This window comes from Petaurus breviceps, unplaced genomic scaffold, assembly GCF_028583685.1.
Source record: "Petaurus breviceps papuanus isolate PSGF00001 unplaced genomic scaffold, PetGlider_PUasm1.0 126, whole genome shotgun sequence".
NCBI lineage: Eukaryota > Metazoa > Chordata > Mammalia > Diprotodontia > Petauridae > Petaurus > Petaurus breviceps.
In genome coordinates this window covers 25,263,637-25,283,865 of record NW_027185655.1, presented here as the reverse complement: position 1 = coordinate 25,283,865, position 20,229 = coordinate 25,263,637, and the positions used below count along the sequence as shown (strand labels likewise).

Genomic DNA, 20,229 nt, shown 5'->3' with positions numbered 1-20,229 from the left:
ATGAACATGCATGCTTATCATTCAAATATTGGTTTGGTTACTAGGGTCTACTGAGCGATCTCTCCCCACCTGCTGGATGAATTGAGTTTCTGTGTTAAAAACAAAAGGCCTGTGATAGCTATGAGAATATGGGAGAAAATGGAAGAAATATCAGAATTGAGTTTGCCAGGGAACAGCTTCTGCTTGCTGGTCTCCATGGATCAACACATTGTATGTTTACTTCGTTATTGTTTTAAACAAAGAAAATATCCCATAGAAATGTCACCAAAATGTCATCAAAATGAGTTTTAGAGGGAAAAAATTCAAACCTAAAGTTCACTGAAAAGAGAACTAGTGAAAGAGGTCTAGCATTGGTAAGAAATACACACACACACACACACACACACACACACACACACACACAGAAAGTTTTGCAGCTAGTTCATGAAATTTGAAACTTGCCTTAAAAGACAGCAATGCTATTTCTGTCAAATTCCTTATAGTAGTTAAAACGTGTGTCACAATAACACTCAATCAAGACTGGAAAGCCAATCAAATACAATATATTAAACAGGAATAATTTACTGGGACAAATATCTCTTATATGAGGGGTGTTTGTAAAGTGACAGAGGGTAATTTGTAGGGAAAAGGCTGATGGACCGTGAGGCCCATCCTTTGAATATCAGATGATCACTCCGATTAGTCAAGGGAACAAATTCAGTCTAACACTCATATTCTATAGATGAAGAAACTGTGGTTCAGGAAAGTTAAGTGATTTGTTCAAGGTCACACAGGTCATCAGAGGCAGAGTGAACAGAACTTGCCTCTCACCTCCACATCCATGGACCTTGGCTCTCTTTTCTGCCATTTTTGGGGGAGACAGGATGGCATGAGAAGAGCTGGGAGCCCCACACTTGATATCATCCTCCCTGGGCTGGGAATGGCCTCCAAACAGAGCACTTACGGGTCTGAGCAGCAATGGCAGGTAGCTTCCTCTGACCAGGCTGAAGGATCAGGCATGACCAGAGGCAAACATTACTATGTTCCAGGGGTTGAAGGATTGGGATAGGTAAAAGGCTTAAAAGGTTTAGTGACTGAGAAGGCTTGAGAAGATCATGTCTAGTCAACACTCATGCCTATTGCCACTGTAGACAAAAACAGAAATAATTAAAAGTAAATCCTTGTACTAGAGTACTTGTAAATGCTAATAGATACTAATAATTAATAATAATAATGATTATAATCATGATACTTTTTTAAACCACTCCAAATTGCATATCACAAACACACACATTGTGAGGAGGGGCTTTTTTTTGTCCTTTGAAATGAGTCACTATCTTCCCTGTGAGCCTACAGTTTATTCCAAAAAGGGATGAGATAGAGCCCGCAGGGAACAAGGAGTCTTAATCATGCCTGCTTTCCGCTCAAGATTATCCACTTTCCAGATACAAATGGTCACGCTTGGGTTCTACAACAAGGCCTTGGAAACAGAACGACAATGGGAGGATTATCCTAGACGGCTGATGCACAAGATTTATAACAAAAGTCTGGGGTTTCTCTGTAAATTGCTAATCTGAAAGAGACACAACAAAGCGTCCACAGCTTCAGCTTCAAATGGTTTAAACAAAAATAGAAAGAGCCATGAACGGTGTCCTTATCCCTGTCCAAATCTGATGTAAACAATGTTCATAGAAACTGGGTCTGGTAAGAAAGTTTATCCAATATATCTGGATAGCAATAAAAACCGTTTCCTAGGAAACTGTAAAATCCTGTACCATGCAGCGCACAACCCAATTAAGAGGAAAGTTAGGTTGATTTCTATATTGAAGGTACAACTTTACACATCTTTTCTCTGAACTCCTGTGATAACGTACAAGTAAAGTGGGAATGAAAATTGGCTGTTTCTGGTTGGATTTTTTTTTCTCTTTATCTCACTGAAATCTCCCTGTGAAGCTCCTTGGTCTGGTCTGGCTTGTATTTTCTTTCTCAATCGTGGCCTACAGGCCAGCCATCAGACTCCCTATGCATTTTCCTCCTTCCTCTTCAGTTTTGGGCTGGTTTAATATTGTCCTTCCGCCGCCAAAGACACTACTGTTTCATGTCTTCCCATTTCTTCCAAGACTGCTGCCAGCATGCTTAGGTTGCCATCTGGGAAGTTCTGGGCTTCCCAGAGATCCAGGATCACTCCAGTAGGACTTGATTTTGTTGCAAAATAATTCAAGTATCTGTAATAGAGAACAGGAAAACATTCTGAATGGTATAATGTACAGGTTGGCTGTCCAACTGCATTCCCACCCACATACGCTCCCTCACTAACCTTCTAAGCATCTGGACTATATTTGAGAAAGCACAATCAGTCAGCTGTGCCCACTCTCTCTGTAACTACAGGCAGAACTTAATTGGATCAGCACCAGCCAGAAGTAGTGATTTATAAACAGAGTCCATCTCAGTCCTGAGTAAGTCACTTTAGGAGTCAAGAATGGCTATCTATGGTCAATACCTTAGAAGAAGCTTTTAAATTTTCTTCCTAGTGTTATACTGGAGTTATACTGTGGAATGGGGAGGGGGCAGCCCTTTGAGCATGCATAGATTTTCCCCACTTGGTTTTATCCCACTAGAAATCATATCGTCATTACACGGTAACAACAACTAGGAAAGCTCTGAAGAAATGGGTAACCTTTGTTGGCTCATCTTGATGCAGGAAAAAGAAAACTGGTCTTTATGTCAGAAGCCTCAGTCTAGCTGGGGGATTGTGGGCAAATCTTTCACTTCTCTGCTCCTCAGTCTACTCATATGAAAAAAAAATGAGCATACTGCACTAGCACCTCTAACCTCAAAGGGTTAGTATAAAGTTAGAGATCGGGACTCAACCCGGGATTTCACTGGAGGAGGGACATGCTAGTGAAGAGCAACTTCTCTGAAAATCAAAGAGCTGTCCAGAGTGCTGAGAAGCCAAGTGACTTTACCAGGGTCACAAAGTCAGGGCGTTTCAGAGACAGAATCTGAGACCAGGCATTCTTGGCTTTGAGACCAACTCTCTGTTCATTGTATAACACTGCCTATGTGTCGTGAGACTAAATATTTGTAAATTATAAAATGTTATTGTCAAAATAAGTATTATAATTGATGATGAAACATAAGGAATTACCCAACACTACTTTGATTAATGGCTAGAACAGGAAGGGACATTAATCCCCCTACCCCTCTACAATGGCTCTAGGCATATTTGCCTAAGGTGAATGAACACAAGTCTTCTTTCTACATGTTAATAGAGTACAATGAATTGAATGTAACAAAATACAGTATAATCCATGTTTCTCAAGTATATTTTCACACTTTGTACTAGAATAAATATAATGTTTAGAAAACTTATGGCCCTTGATTTAAAGGAGAGCAGACTACTAAGGCAGCAAGGCACCACTGAAGGTAATTGTGTAAAGCAATATTATATGATACTTATACCACAAAGAAAATGATATGTGAGATTATTAAATGGGGAAAGATTAGGGAAGGGCAGCTAGGTTAACAAGGGCTTTGAATATCAAACAGATTTTGTATTTGATTCTGGAGGTGATAGAGAGCCATTGAAGTTTATTGAGTAGGGTAGTGACATAGTCAGACCTGTGCTTTAGGAAAATCACTCAAATTACTGAATAGAGGATGGATTGTGGTGGGGAGAGACCTGAGACAGGCAGACTCACCAGCAGGCTATTGCAGTAGTCCAGGTGTGTGGTAATAAGAGCCTGCACTAGAATGGTGGCAATGTTAAAGAAGAGAAGTGGGCATAGTTGAGAGATGCTGCAAAGATTAAATCAACAAACTTTGGCAACAGATTGGCTATGGGGGGGTGAGGAGTCAAGGAGGATGCCTAGTTTGTGAGCCTGAGAGACTGAGAGGATGGTGTTGCCTTCAGCAGTAATAGGGAAAACAGGAGGATGTCTACTTGACATCTAGTTTGAGATGTCTGGAAGGCAGTTAAAGATGCAAGTCTGGAGGTTAGCAGAGAGGTTAAGGCAGGATAGATATTTGAGAATCATTCACATAGAGATGGTAGTCAAATCCATGGGAGATCAAAAGGTCATCCAAGTGAAGTAGTATAGAGGGAGAAGAGAAAAAGGCCTGAGATGGAATCCTGTGATTAGAGGGGCATGACCTGGATGAGGATTCAGCAAAGGAGACTGAGAAGGAAAGTGTGAGAGGTAGGAGAAGAATCAGGAGAGAATGATGTCCCAAAAAACTAGAAAGAATAGAGTACCAAGGAGAATAGAGGGATCCACTGTCAAAGGCTGCAGAGAGGTCAAGGGAAATAAGAATTGAGAAAAGGCCATTGGATTTGACAAATATTAGATTGTTGGTGACTTTGGAGATGGTGGTTGCAGTGGAATGATAAGGTCAGAATCTGGGATAAAGAAGGGCATGACATGACACAAAATAGACGCACCCATTGCAGAGGGTCATTTCAAGGAGTTCTACCACAAAGGGTATAAGAGACACAAGACTAGTTAGCAAGGACAGATCAAGTGGGCAAGTGAGGATTTTTTGAGGATATGGGAGATATTTGTAGGAAGTAGGGAAGGAGCCAGGAGACAGGGATAGATTAAAAATAAGTAAAAGAGTGGGGATGACAGAGGGGTCAGTCTGTTGGAGGAGACAGAATGGAATGAGATTGTACACATAGAAGAGTTAGTCTCAGGCGAAGGAGAAGATAGTGTCAGAAAGCATGTGAATGATATGATATGAGGAAGAGGAACCTTCAGTCAATTACCTCAAATTTTACTGTAAAATATGAGGCAAGTCTCTAATCTGAGAGGTTGGGGGTATGCCATGGAAGGTGTTAGGAGGGATAAGGGTCCGACACAACCTAATGACAGAAGAACAATAACAACAGAAAAGGTTTGGAAGAGCTTCTGTGGAGATTGGATAATGAGTTTAAGGGAGGATTGCTTTATGGGAGGAAAGGCTCAGTTGAGGCTGTACAATATGTATTTCTAGTAGACTTAATCAGAACAATTTTGTTATTTTCTCCACCTTCCTTCAACAAAATTTGTATAACAATGAAGGCAGTGATGATGGGAGTGATCCAAGGCCAAGACGTGACAGGGCACAATCAGTTACATGAGAAGGGGGTTAAGGACCAAAGAGGGACAGCATTAGGAGTGAACTGGTTCACTAAAGGGTCAAGATGGAGAGAAGACAGAGGTTAGTGGAGGGGTTGATGGTCTGGGAGAGAACTAAGGTTTCAGGGATTGAAAATCACGATGTGGGTGAAGGGCAGGTTTTGGTGAAGGGAAGAAGACAGACAGATGAAAAGCCAATAAACAATGTCAGAAAAGGGGATTTGGGAATTCTTGAACTTGGAGTTATTATATTTCTAGGTGATTACAAGATAAGTAAAGGGTATGACACTCTTTGTTTGTGACTGAGTGAGCAGGTTGAGAAACTGAGTGGTTAGTGGTAAGTGGTGAGAGAGCGTACACACACATAGACACACACAGAGGCAACTTTTGATAAAGGAAGGCTTTGAAGAATGAGTAGTGATTCAACAGTCAAAGAAGATGGGGGGTGGGGAGGAACTTTTCAAGGAAAAGGAAAAGTGTGAGCCAAAACATACCCTTTGTTGTCTTACTGAAAAGCTTCTTCCTCTCTAGGTGTTGCTGAGCATGACTAAATGGTTATGCATACCTGTCCAGTTTCAGTTTGTGGGCTAGCATCCTCCAGTCATGACCTCTGGTCTGTGGGGCATCAAGGCTGCTGCAGAGCTTCTGCCGAATAGGGAGAGGGATACTGAAAGCATTGGGTCCTGTGATGGTGGTAATGGTACTTGCTGGGTCCAGCAGAGGAAAGTCAATGCCGGTAGGTTCCTGTGTTTCAGTAGAGAAAACAACACAGCATTGTTATTTGGAAAACAAATGGCAATCAATATTTAATCAATGCATTAAATAACTGTAAATGTAAAGTTCAACATTAAGGTTCAAAAATAAATCACACAAGAACAGGCTGTGAAAAGTTTGGTTGGTTTGGGGGGAGTGATAGAGGATATTAAATTAATTTAATATTAATCTATATCAATAGAGATATTAACTTCCAGGGAGGGAAGGAATAACTTCATGTATTTGTCCTGGTCAGACTACAACTGGAATGTTTTCAGTTATAGGCAACACCTTTTAGAAATAATATTGGCAAACTGGAAAGACTCCAGAGTATGAGGAGTGACAATGGAGAGGAGACTAAAGACCAGACTAACTGAAGATCAGCTGAAGGAAGTAGAAAGTTTATCAGGAATAATAGGAGGTAAGAAGTGAGAACATGATAGCCAGAGTCAGATGTCAGAAGGGCTGTTTGTCATGTGGTGGTGTAATTATTAGGAGCAATGAAATGTTGAAAGGTCAATTTAAGCTTAAGGTAAGAAACTATTTTGAACAATTAGAATCAATGTGGGCTTGGAATCATTGGAGATCTTCAAGCAGAAAGTGAATGACTATTTGTGAGGGATATCATAGAAAATTACTATTGATTTGGACTAGATGACCTTGGCCTCTAATTCTGTTTTCCTATGTAATGTATTTTCTGCAGGAAAGTAAGTAATGAATGACCGTCATCTACTATTTAGTAAGTGGCTACCATATTCCAGACCCAGGCACAAGTATTCTCTTTAGTCAGCAATTGGCTTAAGACTTGCATTCAAATCTCGCCACTGACACATAGTGACTATGACTGTGGGTAAATCACTTAAATTCTCAGTGTCCTTCAGTCTAATCTCTAAGCCTATAATTTCAGAGAGAAAGTGCTGGCCTGTCTTGGTAGAAGGAGTTTCCTCACTGGGAGTTCCCTATGTCAATGAAATCACAGATCCAGTCCCTCTACTTAAATCATCAGAAATACAGTTATTCCTTCCACATCATGACTTTCCCCATTGCAATTTCAATATATCACAGGCTGGCATAAGAAATAAAATGGGAAATGTGGGAGAATTTTGAGAAACCAGAGATAACACGTGAAGGCCAGCAGACAACACGGGAAAAGTTTAGAAACTCATAAATTCATAAAATATATGTAAAGTATTGTATAACATCAACATATTTTATCTTTTAATACCATCTCTGGTATGAAGAGAAAGCCAAAAATTTTCTGCAGATCTTCCAGATCACGGGAGTGCCATGCCCTTAACCCCTGTGACAGGAAGGGATAGCTGCATTTGGGCAATAACTTTGCCTAGTCTGTGGATTTATTAGTTCTTATAGAAAATGATTCTAAGATAAAAAGCTCTGGAACAGCTCAAATCCTGTTTTGCAAAGTGGTCCTTCAGGAATGAGCAGGAAAAGGAGTAATAGTAACTCTTTTAAAGAGTCAGATTTCCAGGGGAAGGGCCACAACAGCACCCTGAGAAAGAACAGAGCTGCCATTTAACTTCTAGAAGTCGGGTGGGTCTGTTGGAGAATGTCTAATGCAAAGGAGAAAACCAGTGGGGAAATGGCAACATAGGTCACCTCTTGTACCCCAACTTGGCTGCTGCTGAATGAAATGCTTGACATTTGCTTTTCTGCTTCTGTCCCTTCCCCCAGGTGCTTCCCCTTGCCTGGAACACTTTCCCTCCCCACTTCCACTGCTCAGAATCCCTGGCTTCCTTCCAAGCTCACTTCAGTTCCTACATCCACCTGGGACCTCTTTGGTCCTCCCCTTCCTCTACTTTCTCCCACTTATATTTACTTTGGATTACTCTGGACTTATTTACTTTTGTACAAGTTGTGTTCCCAACACCCCCAGATGCCCTGTAGAATGTAAGTTGCTTGAGAGCAGAGATTTCTTTGTTTTGGTCTTTGTGTCTCTATTCCTGCCACTTAGTTCAGTATCTTACACTTAGGAGAGTTGGGGAGGGGTACTGGACTTAAGGTTTCTTTAGTATGGCAGATTTTCAGATAAGAAAATCCCATCTTAGGCAGCCAGGTAGCACAGCGAGTAAGAGCACCGGCTCCAGTGTTGGGATAACCTGGGGATCAAATCCGGGCTCAGATACTTAGCACCACACCCAGAAATAACTGGCTGTGTAACCTTGAACAAGTTACTTAACCCCGATTGCTTAAAACAAAAAAAAAAAAGAAAAGAAAAAGGAAATCCTATCTACCCATGAAGGTCATAACCTTCCCTGAAATTTAGAATCTCTAATTGTTACCCAGAATATTGCAAGATTGGGACTTGCCCAGGGTCCCCCAAGAAGTTTGTGTCAAAGGTGAGACTTGACCCCAGGTCTTTTCAGCTCTCTATCAACTAAACCCATTTGCTTGTAATACTAGGGCAAGTAGGAGGCACTCAGTGATGTTTTCTGAATTGAATTGAATGATAGGGACCATATGAGAAGGCAGCACATTGGAGGAAAAGCAGCACAGGATTTGGAGCTAGAAGGAATCAATTTACATTTTGACCCTGCTACTGAATATATGTGTAACTTGAGAATAAGTCACTTCTCTTTCTTCAAACTGAGCTTTTTCATCTGCAATGTTAGTGGGGTGGATTAGATGATTCCTATATAATTCAAATGATATTAAAATAAGCCTGATTTTTTTTCTTTTTGGGGAAGCAGAAAACATAGGAGACCACTATCAGAAAAGAATGAATGAATTGATAAAGATGTCGTCTACCTACAAAGCTAGTTTCTACCAGTGAAACCGTACATTCCTCCTTTAAGTATATTCAGCCCTCAAAAGAGCATCAGTGAAAATTCTGCCTCTCATCTGCAGGAGAAAACAGGAGACAATCTAGTCATTACATCTTATGGATCAAGAAGGCAAAAGCAAATGTCTGGGAACTATTAAAGCAATATAAGAAAATCAATTGAATCGACTTTAAAGTGGATAACTCCTGGGTGTTCAACATTAGTTGCTGGAGGAAAAACAAGAGAGATTCATGTCCAGCAGCAGAGAAACCTAGGGCATAGTTAATGGTGTGTTGCTAAGGCTGTTCTGTGAAACTCTCCCTGCCAACACCTTCAGAGCAGACCTGGACCAGCAGCAGCCACTACCAAGGGCATTCTGAGTTATTCCCTGTGGTGGGAATTGAAGGAGCCAGTGGGTCTAGTGTTGACTTTGCAAATCTGAGCTTCGTTTGTAAAGCTTTAGCCAACACTCTGTTTTGCTGGTTATAGACTCGTGCTGTGTAGTGGCCACTTTGCTGCATGGAGGAAAACTAATTTTTGTACTAATATTCAGAGCATTGTTGGTCCTGGTCACAGTACCCAGATCCTTGATCCCAAATCTGGCACATTCTATGGCCAAGGGCCATTTCATGATTTTGTTTGTTTGTTTTAAAGCTCTAACACAACTGGGATTTTAAAATTTTGATATGTGTCAGAATCCTTACATAGGAGATTAAGAAAATGATATTAGGAAAATGATACTAATCTGTGATTAGTCAATGTTTCATTCCTGAAAGATCTCATTTCACTAGGTTATTCCTCTGATTACCTGCATATCACACCTCCTCTATACTTTAATCAAAAGTCATCAGCTGAGGGCCAATGTGGTGTTGAACCTCTCTACACTCAGCTAACTTAATTCTTGAATGAAGGTGGCATTTAGGGTCATCCTAATCTATGTCTTACTACTGGACCCAGAGGGCTCCAGAGGAGAAAGTTAGGCTGGTGACCTTGCATAGCCCTTCCTCACTTAAATCCAATTCACTTGCAAATCACGCCACCATCTTCCTAATGTCAAGGTCCTCTTCAAGAATAAAGGACTCAAAACAATAACAATTTCTTCTTCTCTCTCTCTCTCTCTCTCTCTCTCTCTCTCTCTCTCTCTCTCTCTTTCTCTCTCTCTGCTTTTTGGAGGGGGGAAGACAGGGCAATTGGCGTTAAGTGACTTGCCCAAGGTCACACAAGTAGTAAGTGTTAAGTGCCTGAGGCTGGATTTGAACTTAGGTCCTCCTGACTCCAGGGCTGGTACTCTATTCACTGCACCTCCTAGCTGTCCCTACAATAACAATTTTTTAAAAGACAAATATAGGGTTTATTATATAGCTCTTACTCAAAGCCTTTCTACCCTATAGAATCTGTTAAAGTTTGCACCATTGTCATAGCCTCTGAGAATCTAAGATCACCAGCACACCATAATCAATGAATGAAATTCATTTATTTGTAAAATAGCATTTATATAGAATGCTAAGATTTATCCTTACTATATCCCCTATTATTATCCTCATTTTACATATGAGGAAATTGAGACTGAGAGAGGTTATGTGACTTGCCCAGGATCATACATTTTAGAACTCAGATCTTCCTGACTCCTGGTTCAGTGCTCTACCCATTATACCACTCATCTACCTCCTCTTGAGCATCTAAACTATGACAAAAGGTCAAGGACGTAGTTGACACACTCCTGAGTAGGAATGGGAAAAAGATCATAGGTCCTTGCAAGTCAAAGTATTCAATCCTTATACTATCTAGTTCTAATAATATTAGTAACAAGGTAAGGCATCCTTCCTGGTCTCAATAACTGATACAGCAATGGTTATTGATGGCACAATGTACTTGAGTTTTATTAAAGATGACCATTACTTCTTCCACTTATTTGGAAGGTAAAATGAGAGACTATTAAATCCAGTACTTATTACAATAATTGTTTATGATTGTGGCTGTACCATCTGTCTTTGGTATTATGCTTTCCTTGGATGAATATATAATTTTACACCCAATAAATATCCAACCAGATGTTATGGGCAATAGCTTTTATTCTCAGGACTCTGCAGAATCAGTAACTCTCTAGGGCCATCTCTCTACTTGCCCTGCAGTTATCCAGAAGAATTCATAGTCCTCAATATGGTTACTCACTCTCCAGGCTTTATGGAAATGATGAAAGCAGACAGAAAAAGGGTTGAAATGGACACAGCACAGAACACAACTATCATTTCATGTCCTCTAATTTTCCTCTGAAGTTTCATGGATAGGCAGATCCGATAAACAACAGAGGCTGAAAGTGTGAAGGACACCAATACATGACACTATTCTTATATACGAGACCATGAAACTGACTCAAATTTGCCTTGGCACAGTCTGGACCCTCCAAAGCTGCTTTAGTTATAGGGTATTTAGAGCCCCCAACTTATACTTAATGTGTCTCCCCTTTTGCCCAAACTAGTTTTTGTATAGAATATGGAGTATTTGTATGGAATTTGAATATTTTTTTATGAAAGTGAAATGATAGATTACCAATGCAGGAGTTATCTCTCAGTCACCTGTTTGTGCTGTTAGATTATTGACTTTTTAGGGCAAAGGTCAAAATCAAGATGATATTAGAAGAAATAACAAAAAGTAGCAGTCCAGGCATATGGAACAGAGTTCTGTTCATAGCACTGCAGAGTTGGAAGGTCCTAAAGGTCTTTTCAGGACTTCTATTCATGGTCACTTAGTGCAACCCATATTTCCTCTACAACTGTTTCTGACGAGCTGCCATCTGGTTTAGCTTGAAGATCTCCAAAGGCAGGGCTGTGTAGTGGACAATGATGAAGCTACCACCTCCAGAAGTGTCCCTTTTGCAGAGTTTAAATCCTTAAGAAGTTTGTGTTTCTTTGTATCTTCACTGTTACCCCTAATTACACTCCCGGTGTCCAAGAGAATGAGTCTAATCTCTCTTCCAGTTTACATCCTTTTAAGTATATAAAAATAAGTAGAAGGCTCCTCCCCACTCCCCTGCACTCCAATCCTCTCTTCTCTAGGTTCAACATCCTCAGTTCCTTCTGATCTTTCTATGACAGCAATGTGAGGTCTTTCCCCACTCTGGTGGCCCTCTTTTGGATTCTTGCTAGCATATATTGATTGATAAGCCTCCTAAAACATGGTATCCAGACCTGATCATGATACTTTAGATGTGGGAGATTGCATTTGGAAAGTTGTGTAGTGGTTTTAGTTACCACCCCGGCCCATCTTCGTGAGATAAAGTCCAGTCTGTTCAACACTGGTAGTCTTCCAATGATATTATATGACTACAAATCATAGAATATCACAGTCTATCAAGAATTAAAATTGTAGGGGACCCAAAGAGTAATGCACAGATAATACAAATGCAAGTTACGATGAAAGATTATAGAGTATAATAAGCATAAGCAATTTCATCATAATGTTGTATGAACAGAAAAGGAGGTTGGGTAAGTAACAAATTGATAGCAATATGTCTTGTTTCCTTTACTGCTACTCATTTAATGTGAAGAAATCTACATAAAGGAACCCTATATATGCACACCAGTGAGAGGTTTATGGGCAGATGTGGACAAGAGGTGCATAGGGTAAGAAGGAAGGCCTGAATGGGTTGCCATCTGCACTGTCAAATGAAGTGCTCATTTATTAATGAGATCCCATATTCAGGGAAGTGGTGGGAAATTTTCTGGAAAATGAAGGTCAGATGTTTTTCTCTAGTGAATACTGTTTTTAATTCTTTCTTTCATAGAGTGAAACAGCAGAATCAATAGATTTGGTGACATAAGAAAATACACTGTTTAGTTCCTACAGATGGCTTATGCTTTCATAGTTTGGTACAGAACCTAGGTTCTCTGACCATACTTCCCAAATACAGGCAAAATTTACCTTTTCCCAAATTGGTTATTCCTATGTGATATGGTAGAAAATGTCTTATATTTGTAGTCAGATTATCTTAGTTCAAAACCCAACTCTGCTGCTTACTATACTTATAAATTTGACCAAATCACAGCCCCTGGGACCACAGTTGCATCATTTGCAAAATAAGAGTAATATTGGCTAGATTATCTCTAACTTTCCTTAAAGCAGATATTTCTATAATGACATTTCACCTCTTTTAGATGTGGGAGAGGTGGGGCAGGGCTGGTAGTCTTGATGGAGGAACAGATTATTGAGACACCAGGGAGCAAAGGGGGCGCATGTGGGCATGAAGGCACACTAAATTTCCCTATTTCTCCCTCCTCTGGTCCACCATTCAGTTTGGGCATCGAGAACAGAGAGACACAAATACACTGCAGGGGAGGCTAAAGCTTCTGTCTGCCATGTGGCCAGGCGACAGCTGGCTTTGGGAATGGGACTTCTTGGGTTGCCAACTTGAACTGGCATCACCCATCACCTGTGGTGATGGAGAGCAGAGGGAAGGAGAGTTGAGATCCAGGCCTGCAGCAGAGATGCAAGCTGCCAACTAGGATTGTGGAGAACATTACTGCCAAGGGGAATTCCAGAGTTTTGGGGTCTGCCAGCTATCATGGAACATGGAGGAGAAACAAACTGGGAACAGACACCAACTTTTCTCTCTATAGTCTCTAGTCTAGCCCATAGGTTTGCCCTTTCTCTCCCATAGGTCTGTCCAGGGTTAGAGTTTAGGAAGCATGCATATGCATACACACACACACCACACAAACATGCATACATACATACACACATAACACCTATATTTCTTCCCTTATTGCACCCCTCCCTGATCCAAGGGACTGAAGAGGATTTGTTGGAATTGATTGGAAGGGATGTAGGCACTTTGTTTTCTTCTTTACCCTTTTTTCTCTCCATAGAATATTTGGTTGATATAAGACAGGAGATTTCTTAGATCTTTCAATCCACTCATTTTACATTTGAGGATAGTTAGCCTCAGGGAGAGTAAATGATTCGACCAAAGTCACACAGGCAGTAAGTGTCTGGGGTGGGATTTGCACCCAGATTCTCTGACCCAAGGGTCAGTGCTGCTTCTACTGTGCCAGGGTTTAGGTTAACCGTAGAATTGTTCCTATAACTTTTCACCAAATTGGACCATTATTTCATTCACCTCTAGATAACTACTGCATTCAGAACTAGTACCCACTGTGCCCAAGGAGAGGAAATAAGAGGGAAGATAGTATAATAGTCTATGGACTTTTAGTTAGTTGAGATACGGCAGTCCTTAGAAAGGTCCACATAAGAATGTGGAAAAAGAGAAGGCTGGATAAACTTTGTTGAAACCACTTGGCTGGTGTCCATTTAGTGGATAAATAACACATTATACTCCCTTGCTGGTTCATAAATTAACTCATTAATTGAGTGACAACCTGTTTGCTATAGGTTTATGGAAATCAAGTTAATTATGCCTATGTAACAACAAGAATTGGTTGGGACACCACTGTTCTGCTAAGATGAACATAAACCCAACTTATTGGCACAATGGTGAAACCCAGGGCTTCCTAACTGTACATGCATAAAAGAAGTTAGTTATGCTTTTATTAACACAAGTCTTGTCTCTTAGTAAAGGTATCTTAGGCAATATCAAACATGGTAGTAGGGGGTGGTAGCAGGGGAGAGCTGGCTCCAGCATGGTTTCACTGGACCACACTAGGGATGTTGATACATCTTTCTGCATCCGTAAAATGAGAACCCTCCCTCCCTCCCTCACAGGTTGGTGGTAAAGAAAAGGGCTTTTAACTCTTAAAACACCATAGAAATGCAAATAAATATAATAATAATTTTTTAAAATTTTCTTTGAAATCATATTATGTCTAAGGTTGGCTCTGGCTCTTAAACCTGTTTTAAGTCATTTCTGGAGTTCCTGGGGGCCTGGGTCAGAAGAGATGGGCAGAACCCTTCCCTTTCTTTCCCTTGGCCCTAACTTAGCTCTCCTCTCTCCTTTCTTTTCTCCATTCTCACTGGGCCCTTTTCTAATTCCTTGTCTAGGGTTTTTCTCAACACAGCAATCGTGTCATTTTCCTTTAGGGTAGAATGATCCCACTATTTAACATTTTTATAGTTTCTACTGTCTCAAGTCCTCCAATGAATGAGAGACCAGGGGCAGAGATAAGCTAAAGTCTATGTGCCAAGAAGATGAAGGGGTGAGGAACACGGATGAGGGCTTGTAGTTCATGGGAAGAGCATACAAATCCTTGGCCTGTGGAGTAGGGGGCTAGACCTTCCAGCTGCATGGTAGTAAGGTCCCGAGGCAGTGTGGTTCAGTAGAAAGAGCCCCAATCTAAAGTCTAAGACTTTTGGCACAAATCCCAGCATGGCCACTTGTTCCATGTATTTGGGCTTGGGCAAATCACTGCCCCCATCTGAACCTCATTTTTCTCATCTGTAAAAAATAGGTAATTGACCTAGATGACCCCTCAGGCTCTTTCTAGCTCTGGATATATGATCCTTTGGAATTTTGTAATGTAGGATGGACATGTGTGTAATTAAGTTTTATCAGGAAAAACTGGGGATAATGATACTGAACTAATAAAACCGAAACAGGAAAATAAAAACATCGGTTTGACTGTATAAAATGTTAATTGCATTCCTTTTTGTGAGTGACCTGCCAAATGGTCTAATTACCTTGCAGCAAAATAGTGACAATACATGTCATCAAATGGGTATAAAGTTATGCTTGTTGTGAGTTATATTTGATTATATTATGTGTGTTCAGTCTCCATAGTTCATTGTCCATGTGATATAATTGTCTGTTCACTACAGGATGGTCCTGACTCAGCTCTATAAACTAGTTAATAGCAAATGGGCAGTTGTGGAGTGGGATTTTATTTTACGGACTTTCAAATTCATCGTTCTCCTCTGGTGCACAGAATGGCTCCACAGGAGAACAGCATGATTGGCTTCTTTCCTGACTCCAGCTCCAGTCATAAAAGATACCCATTTTCTATTTCTATTGCCTCCCTGATTTTTTTTTCTGTCAACACGATTGAAGAAGACACATGGAGGCAACAGGTGACAGTGCCTTCCTGTCTGGACATTCTAGGGCACTTCCTATAGACAGCATAGCTTAACCATCAAAGTAGCTGCTGTTCTGCTTGCAAAGGCCAGATTTTGTTGCTGAGGATGGAGAGGCATGGCTTTTCTACAAAAAGGTCAGAAGGAGATGCCAGGGCGGTCCCCGTTTCATGGTGAGATGCTATGGGGGATGGATCCCTGACCCATGTCTACTGATCATGGTTAGAGAACAATATTGTTCAAAGGATGATAGGTCTAAAATTAGAAGGAATTTTGGAGGTCATCTTGTTCAACCCTCTCCTTTTACAGGTGAATAACTTGTGGCCTTTTACAGATAAGTAAACATGTAGGCCAAGGGATTTTCTCACAGTCCTTATTCAGGGAACCCCCTTCACAACTCATTTTGATTTTACTGGGCCAAATGAATTGTCCCAAGATTGGAATCACTTATTTTTTTTTGGTAAAGCATCTCAGGATTCACTTTTAAAAATGAGCTAGGTGATTGCTAAGATCCCTTTATTTGTATATGAACTACAGTAATGACAGCACTATGCTGGGAATCTTGGCTTTGGAATTTTGTGTTCATTCCACCTGCCAACTATTTGTGTGATGCTGGAAAAGAGTCCTATTTAGAAGAAAAATGGGTGTGCACAGTTACCCTCCATTTGCCTAGTGTTTATTGCATGCGTATGCTTTAAACACATTCTTAGGAGCTCCCATCAGCATTGGGACTTTGGAAATCCTAAAAGTCAGTTGTTTATCAGGATTTGACATCATAGCTTCATCATCTAGTCTCCCCAGATTGCATTCAAATAACTCATACAATGGCTAGATTCAAACCACTGACCCAGAAGCAAAAAGCAGTGCCCCATATAATCCCCCTGAGCCATCCAGAGCCTGGCCTTCCCCCCCCTTCCTTTAAATGTGTTTGTCCACTTCCCTTGGATAAAAAGTCACTTGCATTTCTGAACAGCTGCTGTATCTGGAGGGAAGTCTGTGTCACTTTTGCAAAAGAAATAGTGGTCTTTATATGCTAAAGCAAGAAAGATAATTCTTAAGTTATGACTCTGCTAGTCAAAGCTGCCTTTTCTCTGTGAAGAGGTGGCAGAGAGGGTGATGAGGGGGAGGGCTGAAGGCCTTTCATTTGTTGCTGCATCTGATCCACCTTTTCATCTGGCAGCAAATGAGCACCCCTAACAGAAAGCTTGCATCAAAAGGATGACCCTCCTCCCCCTCCGAAATTATGCAGCTTTTGTTGTCATTGGAGCTGGGTGGTTATTGAACTTTGCAGACCTGCTGGGCCCAAAGAGTGAAAACACCATCCAAAGTCAGCAGGGTGATACTGTGTGCCTCAGAGATATGGCTTGTGCAACGGAAGGCCTCGGCGGTTGCTATGGCATTGTGACACCAAGATCATTCCTTATGAATGTCACTGGGGGCTGTGACTAAAGTGGTTTATGAGTCAAAAGGCTCATGGAACTCCACAAGGAAAAGATGACTGTACCTCAATGGGATATGGGAAAGGGAGATAAGCCTCTAAATGTGGGATAGAGAGGAAGACAGGATGAGCAAACTGATGTGTCATTTGTCACTGTGTGTAGGGCAGAGAAACCTAGGTTGTGTCTTCACTTGGCTGTGTAGCACTCCTGAAATTGTCTCATGTGGCGATCACAGGCTCAGCTAGTGGTGTAGACATGAAGTCTCTAAAACCCCCAAAGTTTGAAGTGCAGAATCTACTGCTGGTCATTTTTGTTTCTCTAAAGATTACACCGTTTTGAACTATGGTTTTAGGAACCGAGTTAAAACGAGGCAATTCTCTCCTCATTTTCTTCCTTCTCATAAAGGAAGCTTTGTTGGGTACGGAGAAATATTCTTTATTCAAGGTAAATCAACAAAATGCCAAGCAAAGTGTGGGAAGATGTCAGTAAAGAAAACCTGAGATGATGCACACAAGAAAAACCATGCATAGATTTTATATCTATCATTGGCACGCCCCATCCCCAGAGGAGAAGAGACACAAGTGCCTGCTGTCCATTTATGGACATGTGAGCGGGAGTAAGAAGAGTCCCCAATGAAGCTTGCATTTTCCTTCACTTTTAAGGAGGGAGAGGAGTATGAAAGAGTCAAGGAGGGGGCGGCCAGGTAGCACAGCGAGTAAGAGCACAGGCCCCAGTGTCAGGATGACCTGGGGATCGAATCCGGGCTCAGACACTTAGCACCCACCCAGAAACACCTGGCCGTGTAACCTTGAGCAAGTTACTTAACCCCAATTGCTTTAAAAAAAAAAAAAGAGTCAGGGAGAAGCTCACAGAGCTCTTTCTACTCAACACTAAGGGGGAAAGTATGGAAAAGCCAGTGAGGAGAAAAAGATGGTAATTATGGGGAGTGTCAGCATAGCAAGTTATATTTCACATATACATACATACACGTACTGTGTGTGTAAGTGTGTGTGAGTGTGTGTGAGTGTGTGTGTGTGTGTGTGTGTGTGTGTGTGTGTGTGTGTAGAATATTCCCACAGGTATTTCTCACTTGTAGGCTTTGTTGTACAAAGATCTATCACAGGATTTCTTTAAATAATTTAACTTCCCCAGTATATTTAAAATATGTATCTATTTGCAAAGATTTGACATATCTACCTTTTAAGGAACATATATATCGCATCAGCTGAGGCAGAGAGATGATCCCTTCTCTCCAGCCTGCCCCTTTCTCTCCTGTGGATTATAGTGAGAGGTGGCGATTTCCCTGTTTACCTCTGACACTGTACAGGAGAGCTGGAAGATCTGGCCTTCTCCCTCTACCTGCCGCACGCAGAGCTTACAAACTAACTCCACTGTGGTCAGGCTGAATCTTTCCAAGGTGAAGGTACAATGGAGATTTCTTTGACAACCGCTCCAGATATGATAAAAAGGAATTTCCTATGGGACAAACAAATGAGATGAAATGAAATGAAAGTTCCCAGAAGCTAACAAAAGGAAATTGTTTCAAAAAATCCATCAAGAAATAACTTAATAATGATAAAGCAACTTACATTTCTATAGAGCTGGAAGATATTGTTTGTTAAAAGACATTTTGATATGATGGGAAGGGGGAAGTGTGCTTACAGGGGGGGAGGAGGTAGATAGAGACAAGATGTGTGTTTATTTCCTCATTTAGCTCCTGAAGGAGGAAGCTCCTTCTGCTAATGCAGGTCAACACCTTCTCCATATGTTGTAGTATTGCTTATACTCATATAGCCAGGATGTGTCAGAGAAAGGAATTGAAACAACTTCTGGCTTTGAGACTAATTCTCTATCATCCATATCCGTATACATGTACATACACACATACATATATATATATATACACACATATATACATACACATATACATATATTTTAATATTCTTTCATACATATATATCTTCATCTCTCATATGATAAGTGCTTAATAAAAACTCACTATGACCTTACATCAAAAGGTACCACTAATAATATTATTGACAAGGCCCCAGAACAGGACTTTTCCTACAAAAATAAGTAGGCCCTAATAAAAAAAAAAACCCACAACATTTAAGTTGCTGTTAGGAAAATACCTTGTCATTTCTCTAGGAAGTGACATGTTGGACTGATTTAAAGAATTGTAGTATCTTTTAGACTAAAATCACAGACCTGATATCCATGGATAGAGAGTAAAATTCCTTTTCAGAGGTTCCCTACACTGATGAAATTGTAGATCTAGTCCAGTGTTTCTTATTCAATGAAATAGGACATTGGCCTAAGTCTAAGGGAGGGACCTGCTGGATTTCATTGTGCTGGATGTCGGGTAAGATGTCTCAGGAGAACTGAGATGACAGGAGAAAGGATGGTAGTTCAATGAGAAAGATTTTTTTAAAAAGAACACGTTGATATTTAGGCAGATTAAATAGCAAAAATGCAGTATATGAAAGCTTTCTCCCATTGTATTTGTCATTATTTCAAGTATGCAAATGATCCAGAAATGTACAGGTGACTGACTACTGGTGATTTTGTGTATATACATATACATAAGTATATATGCATGTTTATATACATGTATATTTGTATACATACATACACGTATGTATATACAAATATATAATACACATAGATCTAATTAGATATGTACTTATATACACACACACATATATACACATAGATATATGTATAGAAATATACACACAATGCACACACATATCTAGATAGATAGATAGATAGATAGATAGATAGAGATATATAGGCAGGAATGTAAAAGGAAATAATTCCCTTCATCTCCTTAGAGTGAAATATGTACATTGGCTGATATTAATAAGCAAATACTAGGTCTTTGGCTTGCATACACATACAATTCACATGATAACTCATTGAACTTTCTGTAGCTATCAGGATGTTTGTGCTGTGGCTTATTGAAGTCTAACTGATTCAGTAAGAAGGGAATTCCTCTGAGAACCCACAGGATGAATGGTATAAGGTTGGGATCCAGAAGTCTAAAACCTATTATTTTATTGACTTTAACCCATAGTGGTTTAAAAAAAAAACCTTCAATTTTAATTTCTATGCTGAGGTTCCTTCTCAACTTTCAAGGTG

At 40.4% G+C, this 20,229-nt stretch overlaps 1 protein-coding gene across 1 annotated transcript in view; it reads right to left on the bottom strand.

Moving 5' to 3' along the window:
- Positions 1 to 525: 525 nt before the first annotated feature.
- Positions 526 to 20,229, bottom strand: part of UNC5C (unc-5 netrin receptor C) — a 423,173-nt gene continuing 403,469 nt past the window's right edge. Inside the window, exons 15-17 of the mRNA XM_069094396.1 lie at positions 18,400 to 18,564; positions 5,662 to 5,840; positions 526 to 2,204 (exon numbers count right to left, since the gene is read on the bottom strand). Coding sequence (XP_068950497.1) covers positions 2,039 to 2,204; positions 5,662 to 5,840; positions 18,400 to 18,564 — 510 coding nt within the window. The 3' untranslated portion in view covers positions 526 to 2,038. The remainder of the gene's footprint in view (positions 2,205 to 5,661; positions 5,841 to 18,399; positions 18,565 to 20,229) is intronic.